We start from the raw sequence: 24475 nt of genomic DNA, 5'->3' as shown, positions 1-24475 counted from the left end.
TTCTGAGGCGGCACAAGCAGGGAAGCAGGGTCCCCAGGCCTGGGGACAGCGAGCCAGGCTTCAGGTCCTTCTCGAACAGATACCCTTCGGCCACCCTCACAAGTGTCACAGATTTGCATGTCCCTTCACCTGCACAGCCCTTGGCAACATCAGGCAGGAGCTGACTCCATATCACCAGGCCACGACTGGAGTGCTGAGCTCTATCTATCTGTCCCCCAGCTACTCCGTTGATGCCTCCGAGGTCACCGACCTGCACGTCATCAGCTACGAAGTGGAGCGGGACTTGATTCCACTAATTCTCTCCAACTGCCAGTACCACGTGGAGCAGGGCGGGGAGACCTTGCAGGAGTTTGACCTGGAGAAGATCCAGCGCCAGATCATCAGCCGCTTCCTGCAGGGCAAGCCCAGGCTAACCCTTAAGGCAAGGCTAACCTGCTGTATTTATGTGGTCGGCGTGTCTATTTTGCAAAAGTTGCCCTGAGTGTGGCTTTGATCACAGTGGTTTCAAAGTGAGGAGGGACCAATGGACCCTTCTTCCACACCCCCAGTGTCCATGACCACCCCTGCCATTGGGGCTGACGGCTCTCCGGAGCTGTCTGTGCATCTGGATCCACACTTCATTACCCCAAGGGTGTCTGCAGGTCTCAATGGACTCATCGTCTGGATTTCTATGCCATAATTAATGGCACCACCAAAACCTCATTGTTTTCCCCCTTTTCCTTTAGTCTGCACACACAGTCTGTCATCCGGTGCCCCCGTTTCACCACCAGAGCCATCAGGCACCCCCGTTTCACCACCAGAGCCCGCTGCTCTAGTTCAAAGCATCTGTCCTTAAGTTCCACTGCTATGGTAGCTCCCAACTGGTCCCTGCCTTCAGGCTCTTTAGCCCACATTTCTTACATCCAGATCTGCATCCCACCACCCTGTTGGATAACCTTGATGCGCATGTGGCTTAAAAGGCCCTGTGGCCTTGCCCTGACCCTGTCTCCAGCCAGTTCCCCATAACCCCATAACCTCACATACTGGATCACTCTCCCTCCCCTGAATGCACCCTGCACTTCCCCATCTGTTCTTTACCTGGGCTGTACTTGCTCCTTCCAGGTCCAGTCAAGGGTATGGTACTTCAGTATATTTATGCTCCTTCCCTGCCCGCAGTTAAACTGTAAACTGTTTGAGCTCAAGGCTGCTTTTAATTCACTCTGCTCTCCCTGTTAGCAGAGTTCCCCCTCATTCAGTCTCTGCTCAGTGTCCCATTGGGAGGTCCTCATGACCTACTTCCCCCGGCGGTCTGCAGGCCACAGTATTCTATGTGACAGTATGTGCTTGGCCACAAAGGCCAGGCTGGGTTCCTCATGTCACTGTTTCCATAGATTACGGGTTAAACATGGACATCACGTGGCAACAAGGAGCTGCCTGCTTTGCCTGGTGTTGAACTGAATAGCATGGGACTACATTTGAGTTTCTGCTCAAGCATATATTGTCATTTGATGGAAACCTCCACAGTGGATTCCATTTCCAAAGACTTTTTTCTTACTCACTTTAGGGAATACCCACTCTGGTATATAGACATGACTGGAACTATGAACATCTCTTCATGGACATCAAGAACAAAATGCCACAGGTGATGATGATCAATCTTATTTGCATGTGCTTCTGTCTTATCGGAGTGTTTCCATCCGTGTTAGGACTCTTCCACCCTCACTCCGGGCATTTGCCATGAGCACCAAAGAGTTTCAGGGCCTCCCTACGTTCAGAGCCCAGGGCTCTTTCCAGACAGCAAGCAGGACAGCAGATCAGCAGAAGTTTTCTTGTTGAGTATAAACAGATTGAAATCTCGTGCTTGTAGTTTTTTAGCAATGATGTCATGACTGTGTATGCTGATGCAAAAGGTTCAGAGAACTTATTTATTCCTGCTTTTCTGGTTTATGTGTGTTGTGTGTGTGTGGGGGGGTGATGTATGTGTGTGTGGTTTGTATGTATGTATATGTCCATATGCATATCTTCACAAAGTTGATTTGAGGATTCAGTGAGTTCATCTCTCTTTCTGTAACATATCTAAATACTGCTGACACTTAACAAGCACCAAGTGTTAACTACTGCTGTTTTGGTTTTTTTTGTTTGTTTGTTTGTTTTTTGGCTGCATTGGGTCTTTGTTGCTGCGCGCGGGCTTACTCTAGTTGCGGTGAGCAGGGGCTACTCTTCATTGCGGTGCGTGGGCTTCTCATTGCGGTGGCTTCTCTTGTTGTGGAGCACGGGCTCTAGGCACGTAGACTTCAGTAGTTGCGGCACGCAGGCTCAGTAGTTGTGGCGCACGGGCTTAGTTGCTCCACGGCATGCGGGATCTTCCCAGACCAGGGATTGAACCCATGTCCCCTGCATTGGCAGGTGGATTCTTAACCACTGCGCCACCAGGGAAGTCCTACTGCTGTTTAAGTTAGAGAGTCTGTCCCATTTTGTGGCCTTAGCAGTGAAGAAGGTGAGCACTCTTATCAAGTAGCAGTGCACAGGAAGCCCAACCATGAACTCTATTCTGCTTTTGACTTCCTAGAGCCCCCTCCCCAACGTGGCCATCAGTGCCATCAGAGGACAACTGCAGTCCTACAGCGATGCCTGTGAAGCTCTGTCTGCCATAGAAGTCACGTTGGGGTTTCTGAGCACAGCTGGGGGGGATCCAAACATGCACTTAAATGTGTATATCCAAGACATGCTGCGGATGGGTGATCAGGCCTCACAGGTTTCAAAGGTGGGTCTCATGTCAGCCTCTCTCCAAAGGAAATCAGCATTGTCCCCCTCCATCGTCTCCCCACTTCCTACTGGGATACCAGGGAGTACTGATCTAAGCAGCCCCTGAAAAGGAGGGGAGGCAAGAACACCCCCTCCCCCAGCCAGCCCACAGTGTAATCAGAACACACTGATGGGAAAGGCGGAGATGTGCTCGGAACTTAAAGATCTAGACTCAGCGCCACAAATATGCGGAGGCGTGCCTGCAAACTGCATGCCGCTGGTGGACCCCAAGATTGTTGCAGCGGGGAGAGGGCTTTCAGAGACGTTCTGGAGATGAGGCAGGGAATTAGTGGACGAAGCAGAGGTGCCTCCGTAGTGAGGGAGGTGAAATCAGTGCAGGGCCAAGTGAAAACAGCACCTCCTATTCAGGAGTTCTGTTCTCTTTCAGGCCTTAAACAGATGCCAGTTAAAACACACCATCTCCCTCTGGCAGTTCCTCTCTGCCCACAAGTCTGAACATCTGCTTCGACTGAGAAAAGTGAGTCTAGCCTCTTCCTGTCCACCTGGACCAAGGGAGCCGCACGCTCCCTTCCCAGGCTTCCGTGTGTCATGTGTTCTTATTTCATTCCAGGAGCCATTTGGGGAAATCAATCCAAGGTACAAAGTTGATCTCAGCCCTGAAAATGCTAAGCTGCTCAACACCTTCCTGAATCAGATTGGCCTGGATGCCTTCCTCCTGGAACTTCACGAAATGATGGTCTTGAAGCTAAAGAACCCCAAGACCGCGGAGAATTTCAACCCTAAGTGGAGGTACAGGCTTGTAAGCCTGCTGAGCGAGGCACACACACAACATTCTGCCACATCTCCCGAGATCTTCCACAGACGTGAAAATCATTCTTATGTTACTGCAAAAATTGGTTTCCCACTGATTTACCATTACCAATTGCAAAAAAGTCATATATTCTCATTATAACAAGTGGACTTCCTATGTCAGAAAGATGTGCATTTTAAATTTGATAGAAAAAGCTACGCCAATGTATAGTGTATAAGAATATCCAACATTGGATATTATTCGTCTTTTATATTTTTACCAGTCTAATGGCCCAAAAATGGTATTTTCTTCTTCTCATTTTTGCTTGTATCTTCCTATTTACTGGTGAGGCTGAAAATATTTATCAGCCATTTGTATATCTTCCTCCAAATTGCCTCTTGATATCTTATGATTATTTTTCTTTTGGGCTATTTGTCTTTTTCTTAATCTTATCTGTTATGTTACAAATGCTTTATCTTTAATTTTATGAAGCCAAATCTGACAGAATTTTCCTACAGAAGTGTCCAAGGACTCTATAGGAAAAATATACCTATAAGAGTCTTATCCCAAGGTTATAAAGTATTCTCCCATGTTTTTTCCTGTGCTTTTATAGTTTTATATATTACATTTGTTTTGTTAACCAATTATTTTTATGTGTGGCCTGAGGTAGGGATTTAGCTTTACTGTTTTTCTAAATAGATAGTCAAACTCCAGTTTTCCTCACCGACACACTTTGTAATTGCTATTTTCCTCCATTATGTATATGGCATATGCCTATTTACATTTGTATTCTTTGAACTTATTCAAGAAGTCTTTACTATCCTGGACTTTTAGTGTAGGGAAAGAAGATCCCTTTTCTAGAGAATTTACGATCTTTGTTAATACAAATCATGAACTGGAATATGAGCTTTTTTTGAATGGCGAGGCTTTTTTTGTAAAGCAGATGTATTACTAGAGTGCTTAGAACCATTTGATGGGGCCCCTATCAAGGGGAGCTCCATCCCATAGGGTATGTGCACTGCAGTGTGGGGAGCAGCAGGGATGTACTAGAACCTTGAACCCAGGATTCTAGTGCCAGGTCAGTAACTCAGCAGTTGGTTGACTCGTTATTTCTGGCCTTCATGAGCACTTTGGTTCTCTGACGACCTGAAAAAGTGACCAGTGATGGTCTCCTTATGTCACATGACTGTTTAACGCTGTCTCTTGTTCCTTGGTTTTTCAGCCTGAGAGACACACTGGTGAGTTACATGGAGACTAAAGAGAGTGAAATTCCTCCCGAAATGGAATCTCAGTTCCCAGAAGAGATACTGCTTTCCAATTGTGTCTCTGTATGGAAAATGGCTGCTGAACTGAAACGGAATCGACAAACGAGATAGAATCATTTTCTATCTGTGCAAGAGACTTGGGCAGAGAAGGCTCTTGCCTCCTCACTGGTGGGATGGGTTCCTTTGTGGGCTGTTGCCTTTGTGCATGCTAAGAAGGAAAGCTATTGGCACAGCACTAAATTTGAGACCAAGATGTGCTGTCTGGCTGACAACTTTTTTTTTTTTTTTTTTTTTTTTTTTGTGCCGTACGTGGGCCTCTCACTGTTGTGGCCTCTCCCGTTGCGGAGCAACAGGCTCCGGATGCACAGGCTCAGCGGCCATGGCTCACGGGCCCAGCTGCTCCGCGGCATGTGGGATCTTCCCGGACCGGGACACGAACCCGCATCCCCTGCATCGGCAGGCAGACTCTCAACCACTGCGCCACCAGGGAAGCCCCGGCTGACAACTTTTTGAGAGCCAAGCTGTTTCAGGAACATGTGTATATTCTGAAACTATCTTCTCATATTCTGAATACTTCTCAAATTCTGAATATTAGGAGGTGAAAATTGAAGATTATATGAAACTAGAATAAACCACCATCCTCTGCATTCCAGGAGAGACCAAAAAATAGCTTCTCAGCTTCACATACAGGAATCTGTGCCTCAGATGTCCTAGCTTCTTACCATGCATGTACCCAGCCCACCAGGCCCTTCTTCCTCAGACCAGTACATAGTGACAGGGAGGGAAAATGGGGTTATTAATTTGTCTTCTTTTCTAGTTTATTCTGCACTCACAAACGAGAATCTGGCTTTCTTCTTTCTTCCATTCCTTTAAATTCAGAAAATTGTACAAATATTTCTAGGTTTCCAAGAAGATATGAAAAAGCGCCAGACTCTTTTTTTGTCTTCTCACAAATACAAGTCAGGGCATTCTGTGAGTGCCGTGAGGCCAAACTAGCCAGCCCTCACCCAAGCCCGCAAATGAGTCACTGCCAAATTTCAAGGGTCAGAGCCCACAAACTTTCATTGTGAAGAGCACTGGGCCAAGAGTCAAGGACACTTTCGGTATCTTAGTTTGATTTCCTTCCAGTTCTAGTATTCTAGTAAATTCTAAATGAAAGTTTATCAGTGTAAATTTGTATCAAAGGCATGGTTCTGGCATTTCTTGGGGAAGTTTTTGCCTCTCTACCATTCTGCCAAATAAACATGAACTCTTAGTGTGGTCTTGATTTCCCCAAGTATATGACTATCTGGTCCTTTCTTTGGGTCTCAGCCAAGGCATAATAACACTCAGAGAGAATATAAAACCAGTCACATTTCTGAAAAAGGAAATAAAGAATAGTCAACATACCCTGATCTTGCGCTGCTTTTCTCACTGTGTTGTGCCTTTTTTTCAAAATCTACTTGATGCTTCTGACCTCTCTGGACTAATTCCTATTCCTAGGTAGCTCAGCACCTGTTAGCCCTGGGATGACAGTTGTTTACAAGTCAGAGGTAAATGTCTTTTCATACATATTCTGAATGAGATGATGACTCAATCAGCTTGAAATTGGGCCCATGGAATGGGGAGAGCTACAAAAATAGAAGATGCTCGCCAAGGACACCATGGGCCCTTCAGCACCACTGGAGGGAGACGTAGAATAATCCCTGCTCTATTTCCATTATTTTGGTTTCTCTTCACCATGTTTGATAAAGGGGAGCACAGGAATCCAGGATTTGATACAATATCCACTTGCATGTAGTAACCTATGATTGTTGAATCATTCCATGCAAAGGCACTCTGCCACGATATCAGCTGGATTGTGCATTTAATGGATGTGAGAGTGGGGGAGTTGCTTGTTCATCCCTTCAGTTTGCACTTGGAACTCCTTTGATACCTCAGAGTTGGGATGGAGCTGGCCAGCCTGTGAAGACCTCCTTTGGTGGGTGGGGGGGAGAAATTTTTTTCCCACTTTTATGAAGGTTTTTTTTTTTGATGAAGATAATGTTGTTTTGTATGCTATGCTTTCAAAGTGTTAACTGTCATTATCTAGCATTATCTTGTTGTTTGTACAGAAATACACTGGCCTAGCACAGGCAGATGTAAATTTGTTATACTTGTCATAGCTGTTTTAATAAACCTGAGTTTTGCTGCTAAAGAATCCTCTCTGGGGAAGAGGCTTTGGGGAATGGTTTCATGTGTTTGTGGAGATGTCCTCGCAGGGGTGTCCATAAAGTGGAAGGTTCTTTTTTTTTTTTTTCAATTTACTTATTTTTGTCTGCGTTGGGTCTTCGTTGCTGTGCGTGGGCTTTATCTAGTTGTGGCGAGCAGGGGCTACTCTTCGTTGCAGTGTGCAGGCTTCTCGTTGCGATGGCTTCTCGTTGCTGAGCCTGGGCTCTAGGCGCATGGGCTTCAGTAGTTGTGGCACGTGGGCTCAGTAGCTGTGGCTTGCGGGCTCAGTAGCTGTGGCTCGCGGGCTCTAGAGTGCAGGCTCAGTAGTTGTGGCGCACAGGCTTAGTTGCTCCGCAGCATGTGGGATCTTACTGGACCAGGGATCGAACCCGTATTGGCAGGCGGATCCTTAACCACTGCGCCACCAGGGAAGTCCCAAAGTGGAAGGTTCTTGACAGAAAACATACACTCTGGTTTAGAATGTGACAGGGTAAACTTTTCCTGTGGACAAAATGACAGCAGAGCTGAGGTGGAGTTTCACACTGCTCCTCGGTCGCCAGGCTCAGGAGCTAAAGCTTAATCCTAGAGGGCTGCCCTCCCACTCCCTGCCTAACAGGACTTTCCTGGAGGATAGCAGAGCTCCAGCCAATGATGAGTAACAGCTGATTCTGTCAAGGGGCTGGGCTGTGGGATGGGCAAACACCTCCTCAGGAAAAGGAAATAGACACGAGGGAGAAACAGTAAACCTCCAGCAACCCACTTTCGTTCCAATAGCAAAACACTGCTTTAGGGGAAAACTGCATTTTCCGCTTCTAAAGTGAAGAGGTTCCTCCAGGAGAGAACCCCATGGTCTGGAACCGCAGCAAGGAGAAGAGGCGCTGGTTCACAAAGGAGACGTGCCCCCCGCCCCGTGTCTTCTTCCCCACGGCCTGTGTCAAGTCCACCTACTCTCCCTTCCTCAGTAGCTCCTCACTGACCCTGACCTTTTCCTCTAGCCCTGCCTACTCATTCTCGTTTCCATTCATATTCTGGATTTTTCCTGCTCCACAGTTCTGTCTGCTTTCAGCCCAGGAAGAAACATTCACTAGGTTGGTGATGACTTAATCTGAAAATCTTCACAGCTGATCACTGTCTCCTTCTTTCTAAGACCTTACTATGTGTGTAAATTATTTACCTTTCATCAGTGGCTGCAGGATTTCGTCACGTGTTAACTGAGAGAAGTCATGAGCTATTTCAGTCACTCCTAGGTTCAGGCAATTCCAACCCGGAAACAAACTTTTAGTGATAAACAATCACTGTGAAGAAAGGGCTTTGCTCAATAGGTAAAGCTACCCATGTCCAGCCCCGTGCAAGGGCACTGCTACATCTCTGACTTCATATGTTCGTGCCAAGTGTAGGGTCGCTGTTATCAGCTGAGTCTAGAGAGACACTAAATGAGAAGGTAGAAGAAAGCCTGAGGCCTTGAGCTGAATAACAATCCATCCAACCATGATTAGCATTTTTATTGCTTCCTGCTCTTTCTAATCCCTCTCTTCACTAATTAATCCCGTGCTCAAACATTATGAATCTCATTTCCAACTGGAAAAACACCAGGAAAGTGCCTTCTCCCAAGAAAGCAAATGCTGACAAGATTGAAACCTCATCAGACTGAAGTGTATTCTGGGGACAGCAGGACTGTGCTTCCTTCTGAGGAGCTGGGATTATTTCGGGAAGCCATCTGGGGCAAGAGCAGAGAGAAACTGGAGGGGAAAGGGCCCAGCTGGAGCACATGGAAGCAACCCCTGCGACTGCATATCCTATAAAGGCCTGCCTTCAACCCTGCTCCCCTTCCTTCACACCTAGACCCACTTGGAGTGTTACACATTCCCCAGCATTCCTTCCCCATCACCACGCCTCTACCCTGAAGCACATCAGAACCTCAGCCCAGAGCACTGCTCCTTCCTCGGCAGCCAGTGGAGATGGAGTGACTCCTGTGGAGTGAATGACTCCTGATTACTAAATCGAAATGCTTCTGTGTCCTGACTGCTCTGTAACACAACAAGGCTGACACACAGTATAGCCCAGATGGACCTCAGAGTATACCTTGGCTCTCCCATTTGCCGCCAGTGGTCAAATGCCATATGAAGCTTTTCCTGAACCTCAGACTCCAATCCTGTATTTTCCTCTTGAGGTCTATATTCAGACTAGATTACTTATCCGTATACTTCCATTAATTCCCCTAGTAGAATATAAACCACGGGTTAAATTGCTACACTTCAGCCTAGCTGTCTGCCTTTCAGTACATCAAATACACCAACCTCTTTGCTACCTCAGACCTTGAAATGCTCCCATATTATTTTCACTCCAGCACTTAAGACAATTGCAGTTCCACCAGGAGGAAGCTGTAACCCCAGCATCTCACACAATACCTGGCACAAAGAGAATGGAATTACTATTCATTCAATTGAAGAGCAGGGGTCAGTCAATGTTCCACACGTTGTCCGTAGTAAGTCTTTCTGCTCACCAAGATCCACCGGGTCAAATTTACGAGTCTGGCCCCACTAAGGACTGTGTCCTGTCCTCAAAAAGAGTCACTGAAAAGGAGGTCAAGGTGTCATGTAAGCGGCAGATGCTTGGTGATGGCGTTCAGGACACACTACCCCAAAATATGACACATTGGCGTATTGATCTTAAGCCGGGGAAATTCGAGAAAACGGCAGAAGCAGCAAGATCACTCCTGCTTCTCCCATTTTGCACTCCAAATCTCCCACGTGAAAGGTCCCCTCCCTGTACCAGGAGGGAGAGACATTCTCATCACCAGAGACAGGGCGTTTAAGGCCAAGAAGGTGAGCAAACCTCCATCCGGTTTCACCATTTACTACCCACAGCCCAAACCCCTCTGCCTTAACAATTCTTCACAAATTCATTGTTTCTTTATCCAAAAGGTATAAAGCTTCCCGCTCTGGTCACTTCTTCAGGTCTCCACTCTCCGGTGAAAGGTCCCATGTACGTGTAGAAATTCAGTAAAATGTGTACACATGCTTTTATCCTGCAGGTCTGTTTGTCAGTGTAACTTTCAGATCCCGTCCAACTCTCCTTCCCCCACGGCTGCGGGGAAAGGCTGACTCTGAGGTCATAGGCCGCTACTCCCGAGCCGCTGGTCTCCAGCAGGGCCTCAGGCCACGAGGCGGCGACGTCCCGGTCCCCCACCGAGCGCCGCCATGGCAACGATGAGGTCTGGCGCCTCCGCGCGGCGCTCCGGAAGTGACGCCACCGGAAGGGGCGCTCAGGCCCGCGCCATGGCCCGAAAGGCGGCAGGGAGGCCGCCGGAGGAAACACTGTCGCTCTGGAAACGGTAATGGGGCCAGAGGACGCGTAAGATCCGGGGACTGGAGCGATGAGGTTCCCCGCAGACCTCCGACCTCGTAGTCCCCGGCTTGGGGCCGCGGGGGCTTGCGACCGTTTCCGGCGTGCGGGCGAAAGGGCGTTCGGGAGCTGTAGCTTCCGGCGACGCGTCTGGGTCCTAGGGAAGGGAGGGGGTGAGACCGGGAGGGTCCCCGGGTAGAGCCCCGAACCCCGAGCCTGGACGCTCCGCGTGTGGGCGGCCGCAGCCGGACCGCGGGGTGGGGGGATCTGGGCTGGGCTGCCCGCTGGACTTGTTTCTGCCCTCAGGGAGCAAGCCCTGTTGAAGACACTTGTCGTGGACCGGGACACGGAGGCGTGGCAACGGGACCCCGCTTTTTCGGGCCTGCAGAGGGTCGGGGGCGTGGACGTGTCCTTTGTGAAGGGCGACAGTGTCAGCGCCTGCGCCTCTCTGGTGGTGCTCAGCTACCCTGAGCTCGAGGTAACCCCGGGGGGACGCTGGCCAGGGGCCGCTCTGCTGGGCTCCGGGTTGCATTAGTGAGAGAGGTGGGGCTCTGGACAGGGAACAGTGTTAGGGTAGAACCCCGCTTCTCCTTTCGTGGGAGTTCATTAATGAATTGGGAAGCCTTTGAAAAAAAGAGGATAGGGGACAAAAACTGAAGTCATTCTGTGACTTACGTCCAGATAAACTCATGATCTCCAAGTTTGGCCGTTATCTTGGGCTCCCCATGTCAGGGACCCACAGCAACACACCCTCAAGTTGCCCAAGCTGGAAATCTCTGTCTTCCCAGACCCCTCACAGCAGGTCACACACGAACTCCATTTTTTCTCCCCCCCTAAAATCACTGGAGTCTTATCTATGCACTTGTCTGCATCGCTGCTGTCCCTTCCCTGGCTGTGACACCGTCACCTCTCCTATAGGTGACAGGCAGAATCTTTCCTGGGTCCCTTCTGCATGCTGCCATCAGAGCAGTTTTTCTAAAAACCAAATGTGAGCAGGTCACCACCTAGTCCACTTAAGACACTTAAGTGCCTATCCTGTGATCTCATGGTAAATAAAAGTAACACTCACGGACGAGGCATTTTTCGTGATCTGACCCCTGCTTAACATAACTCCCTGTAGGCTCACCTCTGGCTACCACCCGCTTCTCACCCACTCCCCACTCCAGAGGCCTTTGGCTTCCTCAAACACGCCTTGCTGTATCTGCCTGCCTGACCTTAGCAGTGATGTTTCCTCTCCTGGAATGTTTTTCCTGGCTAACTCCTCCTCATCTCTTAGGTCCTCCAGTAAGCCCCCCTTCGTCCTGCAAGACCAGGAGTTGCTCTCAGCACCCTCTCATTCCTCTTTATCACACTGGGATGGAATTGGCCTGTGTGTCTCCCCTACCAGAATGTAAACTCCACAATGGTAGGAACCATGCTGTCTTGCCCACCGGTTGTAGCCTCTGCACCTAGTTCAATGCCTGACACATAGAAGACGATCGAATAGATACGTGAATGAATGAACAGCGTGCCCACAATTCCTTTGGAGTCAACAGCTCAGGAAGCCTTGGCTAAAGAAGAGTTTGACGAGGAAACCTCTGCTCTGCAGCTTCAGCATTTCCCCCTCCCTGCTCCTCTGCCTGCTCCCAAAGCTACTACCTTCCTGCCTCAGCATCTTTGTGCTTTACTTGGAAGATCCTTTAGTCAAAATTCAGCAGAAATATATTGATACCTGACTCAGAGTTTGGTGAGGAATAATTGAGATCATGCATGGAAAACAATTAGTGTAATGGGCGTGTGGTAAGCCCTTAAACATTAAATGCTAAGGTACTGTTAATTCTGAGGATGACTTCTCAATTCTCAAGACCCAGTTCACTTGTTCCCATTGCTGTATACCTTTCTGTACCTGCAGAATTAACCACCCCCTTGTCTCTGTCCTAGGCCTGTTTCTTATGCACATGCTATTACAGTACTTCTCACACTGTATTAAAGTTACCAGTTTAGGAGGTACTCGCAGATCTTACAGCCTGTTAACAGAGCACTCTCCTTTTGCAGTAGTCTTCCTCCCCTCATTGCAATAATAGTTTTCAATAGTTGCCCTTACCTCAAAGAAAAGTTATTGGTATATTCTGGTTTTCCCACCATCTGTAGGTTCTGAAGGGCAGGGTTATACTGTATTTCTTTTGGAGCCCCAGCACTGAGCAAAGTGCTTGCTACTTGGATGTAGTCAGCACTTATCATCCTGTGCTGTGGAAGCTTTGACTAGGGAATGATCTTGGAATAGTCTGGTCCATTGATTCCCAAATGCCCAACCATGGATCTATGCAATGAGAGTCACCTGGAAGTGCATTTAGAAATATGGATTCCATAGGCAAATCCGTAGAGACACAAAGTAGCTTTGTGGTTGCCAAGGGCTAGGGAGTGGGATGGAGGGTGACTGCTAATGGGTATAAGAGTTACCTAGGCGTGGTGAAAATGTTCCAAAATTGGATTATGGTAATGGTTGCACAACTCTGTAAATACCAGAAGGTGTTGAATTATACTCTTCAGGTAATTTTATGATAGTAAATTATATCTCAATAAAGTTGTTTAAAAAAAAAAGATTCCAGGGCCCCCCTCCCTTTACTGATATTTACCTTTTTAAACAATCCTTCCTGTGATTCCAAAGCAAAGCCAGGCTGTGAATCACTGGTCTCCCTTTCGCACAGCCAGGAATCCTTTCCTCACCATCCCTGACAAATCGTGGCCTCACACCAGAGCCCGTTCCATAGATGGAAGCCTGGTTCGTATGTTCTTTTCCACATGGAGCTGAAATTTAGTTGTTTGTGACTTCTGCCTTAAGGTGCAGAGCACAGGGCAAACCTTTCCTCCCCTGCTATTTGAAGACAGTCCTGTGTTCTCCTGAGTCTCACTGAGGTGATTTCCAGCCCCTTCACTTGCTGCTGGCCCTCCAGCCTGCCCTCAGTGAGCAGGGCCCTTTTTTTTTTTTTTCATCTTTATTGGAGTATAATTGCTTAACAATGGTGTGTTAGTTTCTGCTTTATAACAAAATGAATCAGTTATACATATACATATGTTCGCATATCCCTTCCCTCTTGCGTCTCCCTCCCACCCTCCCTATCCCACCCTCCCTATCCCACCCCTCCAGGCGGTCACAAAGCACCGAGCTGATCTCCCTGTGCTCTGCGGCTCCTTCCCACTAGCTATCTACCTTATGTTTGGTAGTGTATATATGTCCATGCCTCTCTTTTGCTTTGTCACAGTTTACCCTTCCCCCTCCCCATATCCTCAAGTCCATTCTCTAGTAGGTCTGTGTCTTTATTCCTGTCTTACCCCTAGGTTCTTCATGACATTTTTTTTTCTTAAATTCCATATATATGTGTCAGCATACAGTATTTGTCTTCCTCTTTCTGACTTACTTCACTCTGTATGACAGACTCTAGGTCCATCCACCTCATTACAAATAGCTCAATTTCATTTCTTTTTATGGCTGAGTAATATTCCATTGTATATATGTGCCACATCTTCTTTACCCATTCATCCGATGACGGACACTTAGGTTGTTTCCATCTCCGGGCTATTGTAAATAGGGCTGCTATGAACATTTTGGTACATGACTCTTTTTGAATTATGGTTTTCTCAGGGTATATGCCTAGTAGTGGGATTGCTGGGTCATATGGTAGTTCGATTTTTAGTCTTTTAAGGAACCTCCATACTGTTCTCCATAGTGGCTGTACCAATTCACATTCCCACCAGCAGTGCAAGAGTGTTCCCTTTTTTCCACACCCTCTCCAGCATTTATTGTTTCTAGATTTTTTGATGATGGCCATTCTGACTGGTGTGAGATGATATCTCATTGTAGTTTTGATTTGCATTTCTCTAATGATTAAAGATTTTGAGCATCCTTTCATGTGTTTGTTGGCAGTCTGTATATCTTCTGTGGAGAAATGTCTGTTTAGTTCTTCTGCAGCAGGGCCCATTTTTACATCCAGCACCCAGAACTGAATCGAGTACCTCAAGTGCAGTTCAGCCTTTTGGTTCAACCGTTTGGTGGGCCTAATGCACAACCTAATGCCAGCTTAGGTTGAAAATTGCATATCTTCACAGAGATTACTGACTAGATCGTGCCCACACGCTAACTATACAACTGATTTTTCCTTCTCCAAGAATTTTTTTTTTAACATCTTTATTGGAGTATAAGTGCTTTATAATGTTGTGTTAGTTTCTGCTGTATAACAAAGTGAATCTGCTATATGTATGCACATATCCCCATATCCCCTCCCTCTTGGCGTTTCCCTCCCTCCCACCCTCCCTATCCCACCGCTCTAGGTGGTCACAAAGCACCAAGCTGATCTCCCTGTACGATGCTGCTACTTCCCACTAGCTATCTATTTTACATTTGGTGATGTATATATGTCAATGCTACTCTCTCATTTCATCCCTTCTCCCAGATTTTTAACTTGAAAATGTGTGCACATACTGAAAAGTTGAAAGAATAATACATTGAACACCGGTGTATCCTCTGCTTAAGATTCAACTGATTTTGTAGTCTTTTGTGTGTGTGTGCACTGAGATTCAAGAGTGCCTCCTAGAGGTTGTGACAGCTCAGCAAACCTGTCCTAGAATGATATTTTCCTACATAATGGCAGCGTCATTATCACCTTAAAATATACATAGATTATTCCATCACAACCTGAATCCCATTCCATAACACATTTCCCCGGTTGTCCTCATATGTCTCTTAAAGCTGGTTTTGTATTTTTCTCTGATCTGTAAAACTTCGACATGTGTTATGTTATGGTTGCTGTTGATAGTAGATTATGATTACTGTGGAGATTTTTTTGAGGGGGGTCCAGTATATTGCTGTTTACTTTTTTTTCCCACTAAGATACATTTTTTTAAATTTTATTTATTTATTTTTTATACAGCATGTTCTTATTCGTTATCTATTTTGTACATATTAGTGTATATATGTCAATCCCAGTCTCCCAATTCATCCCACCACCACCACCACCGGCCCCGCCTCCCCTTAATTTCTTAATTTTCCTTAATTTCTCTTTCTCATCTTTTGTTGTTAGTGTATAGGAATGCAAGAGATTACTGTGCATTAATTTTGTATCTTGCACCTTTTCCAAATTCTTTGATTATCTCTAGTAGTTTTCTGGTGGCATCTTTAGATTTACCTATATGTATAGTATCATGTCATCTGCAAACAGTGACAGTTTTACTTCTTCTTTTCCTATTTGTATCCCTTTTATTTCTGTTTCTTCTCTGATTGCCATGGCTAGACTTCCAAAACTATGTTGAATAATAGTGGTGAGAGTGGACATCCTTGTCTTGTTCCTGATCTTAGAGGAAATGCTTTGTTTTTCACCATTGAGAATGATGTTTGCTGTGGGTTTCTCGTATATGGCCTTTATTATGTTGAGGTAGGTTTCCTGTATGCCCACCTTCTGGAGAGTTTTTATCATAAATGGGTGTTGAATTTTGTCAAAAGCTTTTTCTGCACCTATTGAGATGATCATATGGTGGTGGTGGTGGTGTTTTAATATTTATTTATTTATTTGGTTGCACTGGCTCATAGTTGTGGCAGGTGGGCTCCTTAGTTGCAGCACATGGGCTTAGTTGCTCCGTGGCATGTGGCATCTTCCCGGACCAGGGATCGAACCCGTGTCCCCTGCATTGGCAGGCAGATTCTTTATCCACTGCGCCACCAGGGAAGTCCAATCATACAGTTTTTAATTCTTCAGTTTGTTAGTATGGTGTATCACATTGATTGATTTGCATATATTGAAGAATCCTTGCATCCCTGGGATAAATCCCACTTGATCATAGTGAATGATCCTTTTAATGTGTTGTTGGATTCTGTTTCCTAGTATTTTGTTGAGGATTTTTGCATCTATATTCATCAGTGATACTGGCCTGTAATTTTCTCTTTTTTTGTAGTATCTTTGTCTGGTTTTGGTATCAGGGTGATGGTGGCCTCGTAGAATGAATTTGGGAGTGTTCCTTCCTCTGCAAGTTTTTGGAAGAGTTTGAGAAGGATGGGTGTTAGCTCTTCTCTAAATGTTTGGTAGAATTCACCTGTGAAGCCATCTGGTCCTGGACTTTTGTTTGTTGGGTTTTTTTTTTTTTTGCAGTACACGGGCCTCTTACTGTTGTGGCCTCTCCCATTGTGGAGCGCACAGGCTCCGGACGCGCAGGCTCAGCGGCCATGGCTCACGGGCCCAGCCGTTCCGCAGCATGTGGGATCTTCCCGGACCGGGGCACAAACCCACGTCCACTGCATCGGCAGGCGTACTCTCAACCACTGCGCCACCAGGGAAGCCCTGCTGGGATATTTTTAATCACAGTTTCAATTTCATTACTTGTGATTGGTCTGTTTATATTTGCTATTTCTTCCTGGTTCAGTCTTGGAAGGTTATACCTTTCCAAGAATTTGTCCTTTTCTTCCAGGTTGTCCATTTTATTGGCATAGAGTTGCTTGTAGTAGTCTCTTATGATGCTTTATATTTCTGTGGTGTCCATTGTAACTTCTCCTTTTTCATTTCTAATTTTATTGATTTGAGTCCTTTCCCTCTTTTTCTTGATGAGTCTGGCTAAAGGTTTATCAATTTTGTTTATCTTCGCAAAAACCAGCTTTTAATTTTATTGATCTTTGCTATTGTTTTCTTTCTATTTCATTTATTTCTGCTCTGATCTTTATGATTTCTTTATTTCTACTAACTTGGGGTTTTGTTTGTTCTTTCTCTAGTTCCTTTAGGTGTAAGGTTAGATTGTTTATTGAGATTTTTCTTGTTTCTTGAAGTAGGATTGTATTGCTATAAACTTCCCTCTTAGAACTGCTTTTGCTGCATCCCATAGGTTTTGAATCGTGTTTTCATTCTCATTTGTCTCTAGGTATTTTTTTGATTTCCTCTTTGATTTCTTTAGTGATCTCTTGTTTATTTAGTAACATATTGTTTAGCCTCCATGTGTTTGTGGTTTTTATGTTTCTTTCCCTGTAATTGATTTCTAATCTCAAAGCGTTGTGGTTGGAAAAGATGCTTGATATGATTTCAGTTTTCTTAAATTTACTGAGGCTTGATTTGTGACCCAAGACATGATCTGTCCTGGAGAATGTCCCGTGTGTACTTGAGAAGAAAGTGTAATCTGCTGTTTTCAGATGGAATGTCCTATAAATATCAATTAAATCTATCTGGTCTATTGTGTCTTTTTTTTTTTTTTTTTTTTTTTTTGCGGTATGCGGGCCTCTCACTGTTGTGGCCTCCCCCGTTGCGGAGCACAGGCTCCGGACGCGCAGGCTCCGGACGCGCAGGCTCAGCGGCCATGGCTCACGGGCCCAGCCGCTCCGCGGCATATGGGATCCTCCCAGACCGGGGCACGAACCCGTATCCCCTGCATCGGCAGGCGGACTCTCAACCACTTGCGCCACCAGGGAGGCCCTATTGTGTCATTTAAAGCTTATGTTTCCTTTTTAATTTTCTGTCTGGATGATCTGTCCATTGATGTAAGTGAGGTGTTAAAGTCCCCCGCTGTTATTGTGTTATTGTCAGTTTCCTCTTTTATAGCTGTTAGCATTTGCCTAATGTATTGTGGTGCTCCTATGTTGGGTGCATACATATTTATAATCGTTATGTTTTCTTGGATTGATCCCTTGATCATTATATAGTGTCCTTCCTTGTCTCTTGTAACATTCTTTATTTTAAAGTCTTTTATCTGATAAGAGTATTGCGACTCCAGCTTTCTTTTGATTTCCATCTGCATGGAATATCTTTTTCCACCTGCTCACTTTCAGCCTGTATGTGTCCCTAGGTCTGAAGTGGGTCTCTTGTAGCCAGCATATATATGGGTCTTGTTTTTTTTGGTTTTGTTTTGTTTTGTTTTGTTTTGCGGTACACGGGCCTCCCACTGTTGTGGCCTCTCCCGCTGCGGAGCACAGGCTCCAGACACGCAGGCTCAGCAGCCATGGCTCACGGGCCCAGCCGCTCCACCGCATGTGGGATCTTCCCGGACCGGGGCACGAACCTGTGTCCCCTGCATCGGCAGGCGGACTCTCAAACACTGTGCCACCAGGGAAGCCCTGGGTCTTGTTTTTGTATCCATTCAGTGAGCCTGTGTCTTTTGGTTGGAGCATTTAATCGATTCACATTTAAGGTAATTATCAATAAGTATGTTCCTATTACCATTTTCTTAATTGTTTTGGGTTTGTTTTTGTAGGTCCTTTTCTCTTGTGTTTCCCACTTAGAGAAGTTCCTTTAGCATTTGTTGTAGAGCTGGTTTGGTGGTGCTGAATTCTCTTAGCTTTTGCTTGTCTGTAAAGCTTTTGATTTCTCTGTCAAATCTGAATGAAATCCTTGCCAGGTAGAGTAATCTTAGTTGTAGCTTCTTCCCTTTCATCACTTTAAATATATCTTGCCACTCCCTTCTGGCTTGTAGAGTTTCTGCTGAGAAACCAGCTGTTAACCTTATGGGAGTTCCCTTGTATGTTATTTGTCATTTTTCCCTTGTTGCTTTCAGTAATTTTTCTTTGTCTTTAATTTTTGTCAGTTTGATGACTGTGTGTCTCAGTGTGTTTCTCTTTGGGTTTATCCTACCTGGGACTCTGCATTTCCTGGACTTGGGTGGCTATTTCCTTTCTCAAGTTAGGGAAGTTTTCAACTATAATCTCTTCAAATATTTTCTTGGGTCCTTTCTCTCTTCTCCTTCTGGGACCCCTATAATGTGAATGTTGGTGTGTTTAATGTTTTCCCAGAGGTTTCTCAGGCTGTCTTCATTTCTTTGCATTGTTTTTTCTTTATTCTGTTCCATGGCAGTGAATTCCACCATTCCATCTTCCAGGTCACTTATCCGTTCTTCTGCCTCAGTTATTCTACTATGGATTCCTTCTAGTGTATTTTTCATTTTAGTTATTGTATTGTTCATCTCTGTTCTTTAATTCTTCTAGGTGTTTGTTCTTTAATTCTTCTAGGTCTTTGTTAAACATTTCTTGCATCTTCTCCATCTTTGCCTCCATTCTTTTTCCGAGGTCCTGGATCATCTTCACTATCATTATTATGAATTCTTTTTCTGGAAGGTTGCCTATCTCCACTTCATTTAGTTGTTTTTCTGGGGTTTTATATTGTTCCTTCATCTGGTACATTGTCCTCTGCCTTTTCATTTTGTCTATCTTTCTATGAATGCAGTTTTTCACTTCACAGTCTGTAGGATTGTAGTTCTTCTTGCTTCTGCTGTCTGCCTTCTGGTGGATCTTCACTAAGATACATCTTGAGTTGACTTCCATGTCAGTTTCCCCAAGTTCCCACTTGGGTCTTTCAATATGTGGGGTCAGATCTTCTTTTATTTTTGGAACGTTTCTTAGATTGTGGTTTTAAGTATTAGTTATATTTATTATTTCAGCTCCATAGTTTTGTTTCTCTTTTTCAGTCATGCATATGCTGGGTTTTCTGTCTTGTCAGGTTTTTTTGTGTTTCTGTTTTTATTTCTGCCAGGTTGTGCTCTCTGTCTGCCATTTAGTTAACTTACCTCTGCTGCACAACTGGTTGGGGGCAGCATTTCATCAACTCACAAGGTTTGATCATTGCCTTCTGAGTTCTTGTAGTTCTCTGTTCACTCTAAGTTGTACTTAGGTACTTCCCTGATATTCCGGTGGCTAAGACTCTGCACTTCCACTGCAGGGAAGATCCTGCATGCCACATGGTGCGGCCTTAAAAAAAATAGTATTTAAACAGGAAACTCAAGGGCCAGGGGTTTGGGTGCCTCAATGGGTTTCTTAAATCATGAGGGATAGTGAAGTATAGTTGTGCCAATAAATGGCATCCTTTTCAGAAGCAAAGACGGCCAGTGTCTCTTCTGATTCTTTGATACTCTCATTTCCAAAGGACCTTACACTTCTGGCCTCGCTCTCTTCTCCACAAGCCCCCAGGGCTCACCTGTGTCTCCCCAGAGCAGCATCTTCCTGATAAGGCTGGGGCTGCCCCCCAGGTCTCACTCCATCAGGCTCCCCACCACTAGGCCCCACCACACCCCCTGCCCTTGCCCCTTCCCCACCTGCCTTTCTGGCGAGGGGCCCAGAGCTGGCTCTGTGAGTCTGGGCTGTTTATTTCCGCCCTTAGGTGCACACCGTTGTTTGTAATTGGCTTGTCTCCCAGTTACTCTGTGGGCATGGGGTACAGGGGGTTCATCTCCTCTCCTGTGGATCTCTGGCTCCTGGAGCTTGTGTAGAGCGATTCAAATGTAAGCAGCCACCATCATCCTGTGGGAACTCAGGCCACACTTGAACTTCATGCATGTCCCCGTGAAGTCATCCTGTTGCATGGGGTTCAGCACTCCAGCCTGCCGGGTTCACTGTGAATAGAATTCTCTGGTCTGTCATCCGGTTGGACCCTGCCCACTCTAGGTCATTGGCCGTTTGATGAGTTTCCTATGAGTCACTGATAAAAATGTTGGAAGGACGAGCCCCTTCCCCCATGCTACTAGAGTAATTCCTTCATTTAGGGACATGTCATTATGACGTAGCTTCAAGGGAGAGGTGGAAGTATGATTCTGAAAGCTATCACCAAGAGATTGGGGGGTGGGTGGGATGGTCAGTAACAATCCAGGACATCTGAAGGTTCTGGAGAATGTGTGCTTAGTGGGAAACGTTCTCACCTCCGGCGGTCTGGCTGTAATGAAAACTCAGGGTTTAAGGGCCTTAGGGCTGCCGTCCTGTGGTCTGAGCGGGTCCTTACATGCTAATCAAGTACCAACAGGGCCTCCTCTTCCATGCTGTGTTAGGACTTTTCAGTTTGAAGAACAGTCTGCCAGAGCATGTGAAAATTCTGGGTGGTCCCCAGCAGGTCTGCCTCAGGCTCCTGGCCCCCACTCCTCCCAGCGTGAGCCATGCCTTTTAGCACAACATCCCCAGGGGTATCCCCTCTTCTCTCTCTGGGGTTATTTGCAGCCTCAGAATTTTTCTTTTTGGACTCTCCCATCCCTTGGGACCCAATTCTCTTCCAAACTGCCTCACTCTGAGATCGTGCCTGTCCTTTTTCTGAAATATTTGTAATCTCTTTTCTTAAAGCCAGAGTTGCCCTTCTTGCTATTGTAGGCTCTGTGAAGACTTGGCCTTTTCTTCCCCAAGGCCCCTTCTAATATGGCACTATGGTGTCTATTCACAGGTGCTTCTTGTGCTTTGTTTTCTGTGAGCCTCCAAACAACCTGGCAGCAGGGTGGGGTGGGGAGGCGACAGGTCTGATTTACAAAGGAGGCAGCCTGAGGAGGGCCTAATACAGACCAGGTGTGGCCAGTACCTTCGAAATGGCACCATTTGAATCCCCACTGCCCATCTGCAGGGTGGATCACCTGTCTCCAGATAGTGAGTCAGGGAAGGGGGCGACTTGGGGGTGGGCCTGGGAGACAGAGGGAGTGACAGGGATTGTCAGATAAGGGCCAAGGGCATGCAAGGGTGCGGGGGAGGTGGCCAGGGCCGCGCGTGCCTAGTGACCTGGGTGCCTGGTGGCAGGTGATGTATGAGGACTGTCGCATGGTGAGCCTGACAGCCCCCTACGTGTCAGGCTTCCTGGCCTTCCGAGAGGTGCCCTTCCTGGTGGACTCGGTGCAGCAGCTGCGGGAGAAGGAGCCCCACCTCATGCCCCAGGCAGGTATCTCACTGGGCTGGAGGAAAGGCCCTCCACAGGCCCCGCCCCATTGCAGGGAGAGATCCCATGAGCTTCCTGGAGAAGTGCTTTTGCCTCAAGAGGGATCAGACCTAAAGAGCTGGGCCCCTCCTCTTGCTCTGGGATACCCCAACCTGATGGGCGAGGGGCACTTCAGCTGACCGTGACTTTCCCCTGTGGCTCTTCCAGGTCCTTTTTGTGGATGGAAATGGGGTGCTCCACCACCGAGGTAATCTGCTCCCAAGACTCCCCGAGAGGGCTGTAAGAGAGGGACCAGGAGGGGTGCAGTCCGCCTGCACCAGGCCCCAGGCCCTCTGCCACCAGCCTGGCCTTGCAGCTCCTGGCCTTGCTTTCCTTGTCAAGGTCCCCTAGTAAGGAGCCCCTACTTCTCTTCACCCCTGCCCCTTTCCTGCCTGCCTCCACCGCCTCTGCTGGCCCAGCTCAGGTACCAACATCCAGTTTGGACCTGACACTTCCAGAAGTCTCAGGCCCTGAGCCCAGCTAGCCTGTCCCACTGGCGTCCTGCCCTGTGTCCTAAATAGACCCTTGCCTGAAACCGAACAGGAACAGACAGGTGTGCCTGTTCCCCACTGACACGGGGTAACCCACACCCACCTGGGTGCTGGAACCTTGTCCTGGGGAGAACCACCAAGGGGGAGGGGCTGTCTTACCCTCAGATACAAACCTGGGGGTTGGGCGGCAGAGGGAGTCAGGAAGGGGTGGCATTGTGATTTTAGCCCCTGCCCTGGGAGCCTGTGGGCCCAGAGCCACCCTGGACGCTAGTGCAGGACCAGCAGGCCAGCCCTGGGCCTGGACCCCAGTCACTGCAATCCTTGCCCCCTGGCAGGAGCCCCAAAGTTCTGGGCGAGTTAAGGGCAGAGATGCAGAGGCCTGAAGGTGGCCACAAAGGGGAGGGGAGGATGAAAGATGCCAGAAAATGAAAGAAGCAGGTGAAGCATGTGAGCACACTAATTATAATCAGGCTCCTAATCTTGTCAGAACAGCGGGGAGGCGTCCTCCACCCAGCCTGCCAGCCTGGAAGTCAGGGTAGAGGGCCACGTCCGAGATCACAGTGGGGCTTAGAGCCATGTCCCACAAGTCCTTGCCCACCGACAGGCCTCTGTTCACGTGGAAAAGTTCAGCGAGGCTCTGGTGTGGCCCCCATCCCCACACTGTCTCTAAACTGCTGGGCTCATTGCCTCACCTCCCCAACCTCATCTTCCTCTGCCCCTGCAGGCTTTGGGGTAGCCTGCCACCTTGGTGTCCTCACAGACCTGCCCTGCATCGGGGTGGCCAAGAAACTCCTGCAGGTGGATGGGCTGGAGAACAACGCTCTGCACAAGGAGAAGGTGAGGGGGCCAGAGTCCGCCCCGCTGCAGACCAGCTCCACCTGGGACGCTCTCCTCCCAGCCTGGATTGCTGGCCTGGAGTGAGGAAGACCAGCTTTCTTTGCGTGCCTTGTGTTGCTTGTGGGTGGTGGGTCATCTCGGGAGACTCGGAGCTCTTCTCCCAGCCTCTGGGTGCACACTTGCCTCCTCTCCACCCCTGCCTGTGTGCTGCTGTGGCACCCCACGTGGGGGCAGAGCCTCCAGGTATCGGGGAGCAGGCGTCCAGGGCCTGTACAACACTCTGTACTTTTCCGCCTGCCGTGCCACCCCCATCTGCCTGGGGCATCTCCCTCCTCTGGGACCCCCTCTGGCGAGAGCTGGTGACACACGTGGCTCTCTAGCCTGGATGGCCAACTCTGAACGGGTCAGTTGCATCTGTCTCCTCCTTCCAGCTCCCCCATGCCTGTGTGGAGTGCCTGTTTGTTGAGCTGACAGGGACCCCTGACCCTCCCAGTGGGCCAGTCCCCACCACCACCACTCCAAAAAGTTTGTCAGGTTGAATCAGAAGTGCTCAAATTGGTAGCAGGAGAGAAAGCAGCGGGAAGTAAGTGGCCTCGAGTGGGCTGTGGCCCTGTGTGTGCACCAGCCTGCTGCCTCCACCCTGCAGCACGGGGGCCGGGGCAGGCTGCTGCCTCTTCTCCGCTGCAGGATGGGGAGGAGAGTATCTCGTCAAGGTGAGATGGTGCTGCAGGCCGCGCTTGGACGCAGGCTCCACTCGCGATGGGCCCTTCCATCTCCTTGCCCAGCGGCTGCTCAGGTTTTAAAAGTGAGCAGGCTTGCCTTCAAGCCTTTCACCAAGAAAGGTGTTTTTCCAAGTCTTTTTTCTGTTTTCCAGATACGGCTCCTGAAGGCTGGAGGAGACTCATTTCCTCTGATGGGAGGCTCCGGGACCGTCCTGGGCATGGTGAGTGGCCAGGGGCCTGTGCCCCACCGAGGCAGACCCCTCAGCTGAGGGCCAGAGGGGGCCCGGGGTCAGCAGCCAGGTACATGCGTGCCCCAGAACCCGTCCACCTCTCCCTATCTTCCTGCCCCTCTGGCTGACCCTGCATCTTTATTTCTTCCCCTACCCCACTGTGCTGAGGAGCCCTCTGGGCCCTCACTCGCCCCACCCTGTCC

The 24475-nt window shown here is 47.8% G+C and overlaps 2 protein-coding genes across 11 annotated transcripts in view; both read left to right on the top strand.

The window, feature by feature from the left end:
* Positions 1-6957, top strand: part of RNF213 (ring finger protein 213) — a 116278-nt gene extending 109321 nt beyond the window's left edge. For all 3 annotated transcript variants that reach the window (XM_060080715.1, XM_060080714.1, XM_060080716.1), the window contains 6 exons: positions 220-421; positions 1544-1621; positions 2549-2743; positions 3173-3262; positions 3356-3534; positions 4758-6957. In XM_060080715.1, coding sequence (XP_059936698.1) covers positions 220-421; positions 1544-1621; positions 2549-2743; positions 3173-3262; positions 3356-3534; positions 4758-4911 — 898 coding nt within the window. In that variant the 3' untranslated portion in view covers positions 4912-6957. The remainder of the gene's footprint in view (positions 1-219; positions 422-1543; positions 1622-2548; positions 2744-3172; positions 3263-3355; positions 3535-4757) is intronic.
* Positions 6958-10223: 3266 nt separating this feature from the next.
* Positions 10224-24475, top strand: part of ENDOV (endonuclease V) — a 96646-nt gene continuing 82394 nt past the window's right edge. For 7 of the 8 annotated variants that reach the window (XM_060080723.1, XM_060080722.1, XM_060080724.1 and 4 more), the window contains exons 1-5: positions 10244-10324; positions 10642-10813; positions 22161-22200; positions 23208-23320; positions 24195-24263. In XM_060080723.1, coding sequence (XP_059936706.1) covers positions 10269-10324; positions 10642-10813; positions 22161-22200; positions 23208-23320; positions 24195-24263 — 450 coding nt within the window. In that variant the 5' untranslated portion in view covers positions 10244-10268. Of the gene's footprint in view, positions 10325-10641; positions 10814-21817; positions 21953-22160; positions 22201-23207; positions 23321-24194; positions 24264-24475 lie in introns of all 8 variants that reach the window. The other variant, XM_060080725.1, reaches the window with a different exon arrangement.

This window comes from Mesoplodon densirostris, chromosome 18, assembly GCF_025265405.1.
Source record: "Mesoplodon densirostris isolate mMesDen1 chromosome 18, mMesDen1 primary haplotype, whole genome shotgun sequence".
In the NCBI taxonomy this organism is placed as follows: Eukaryota; Metazoa; Chordata; class Mammalia; order Artiodactyla; family Ziphiidae; genus Mesoplodon; species Mesoplodon densirostris.
This window is presented reverse-complemented; position numbering and strand designations above follow the sequence as displayed.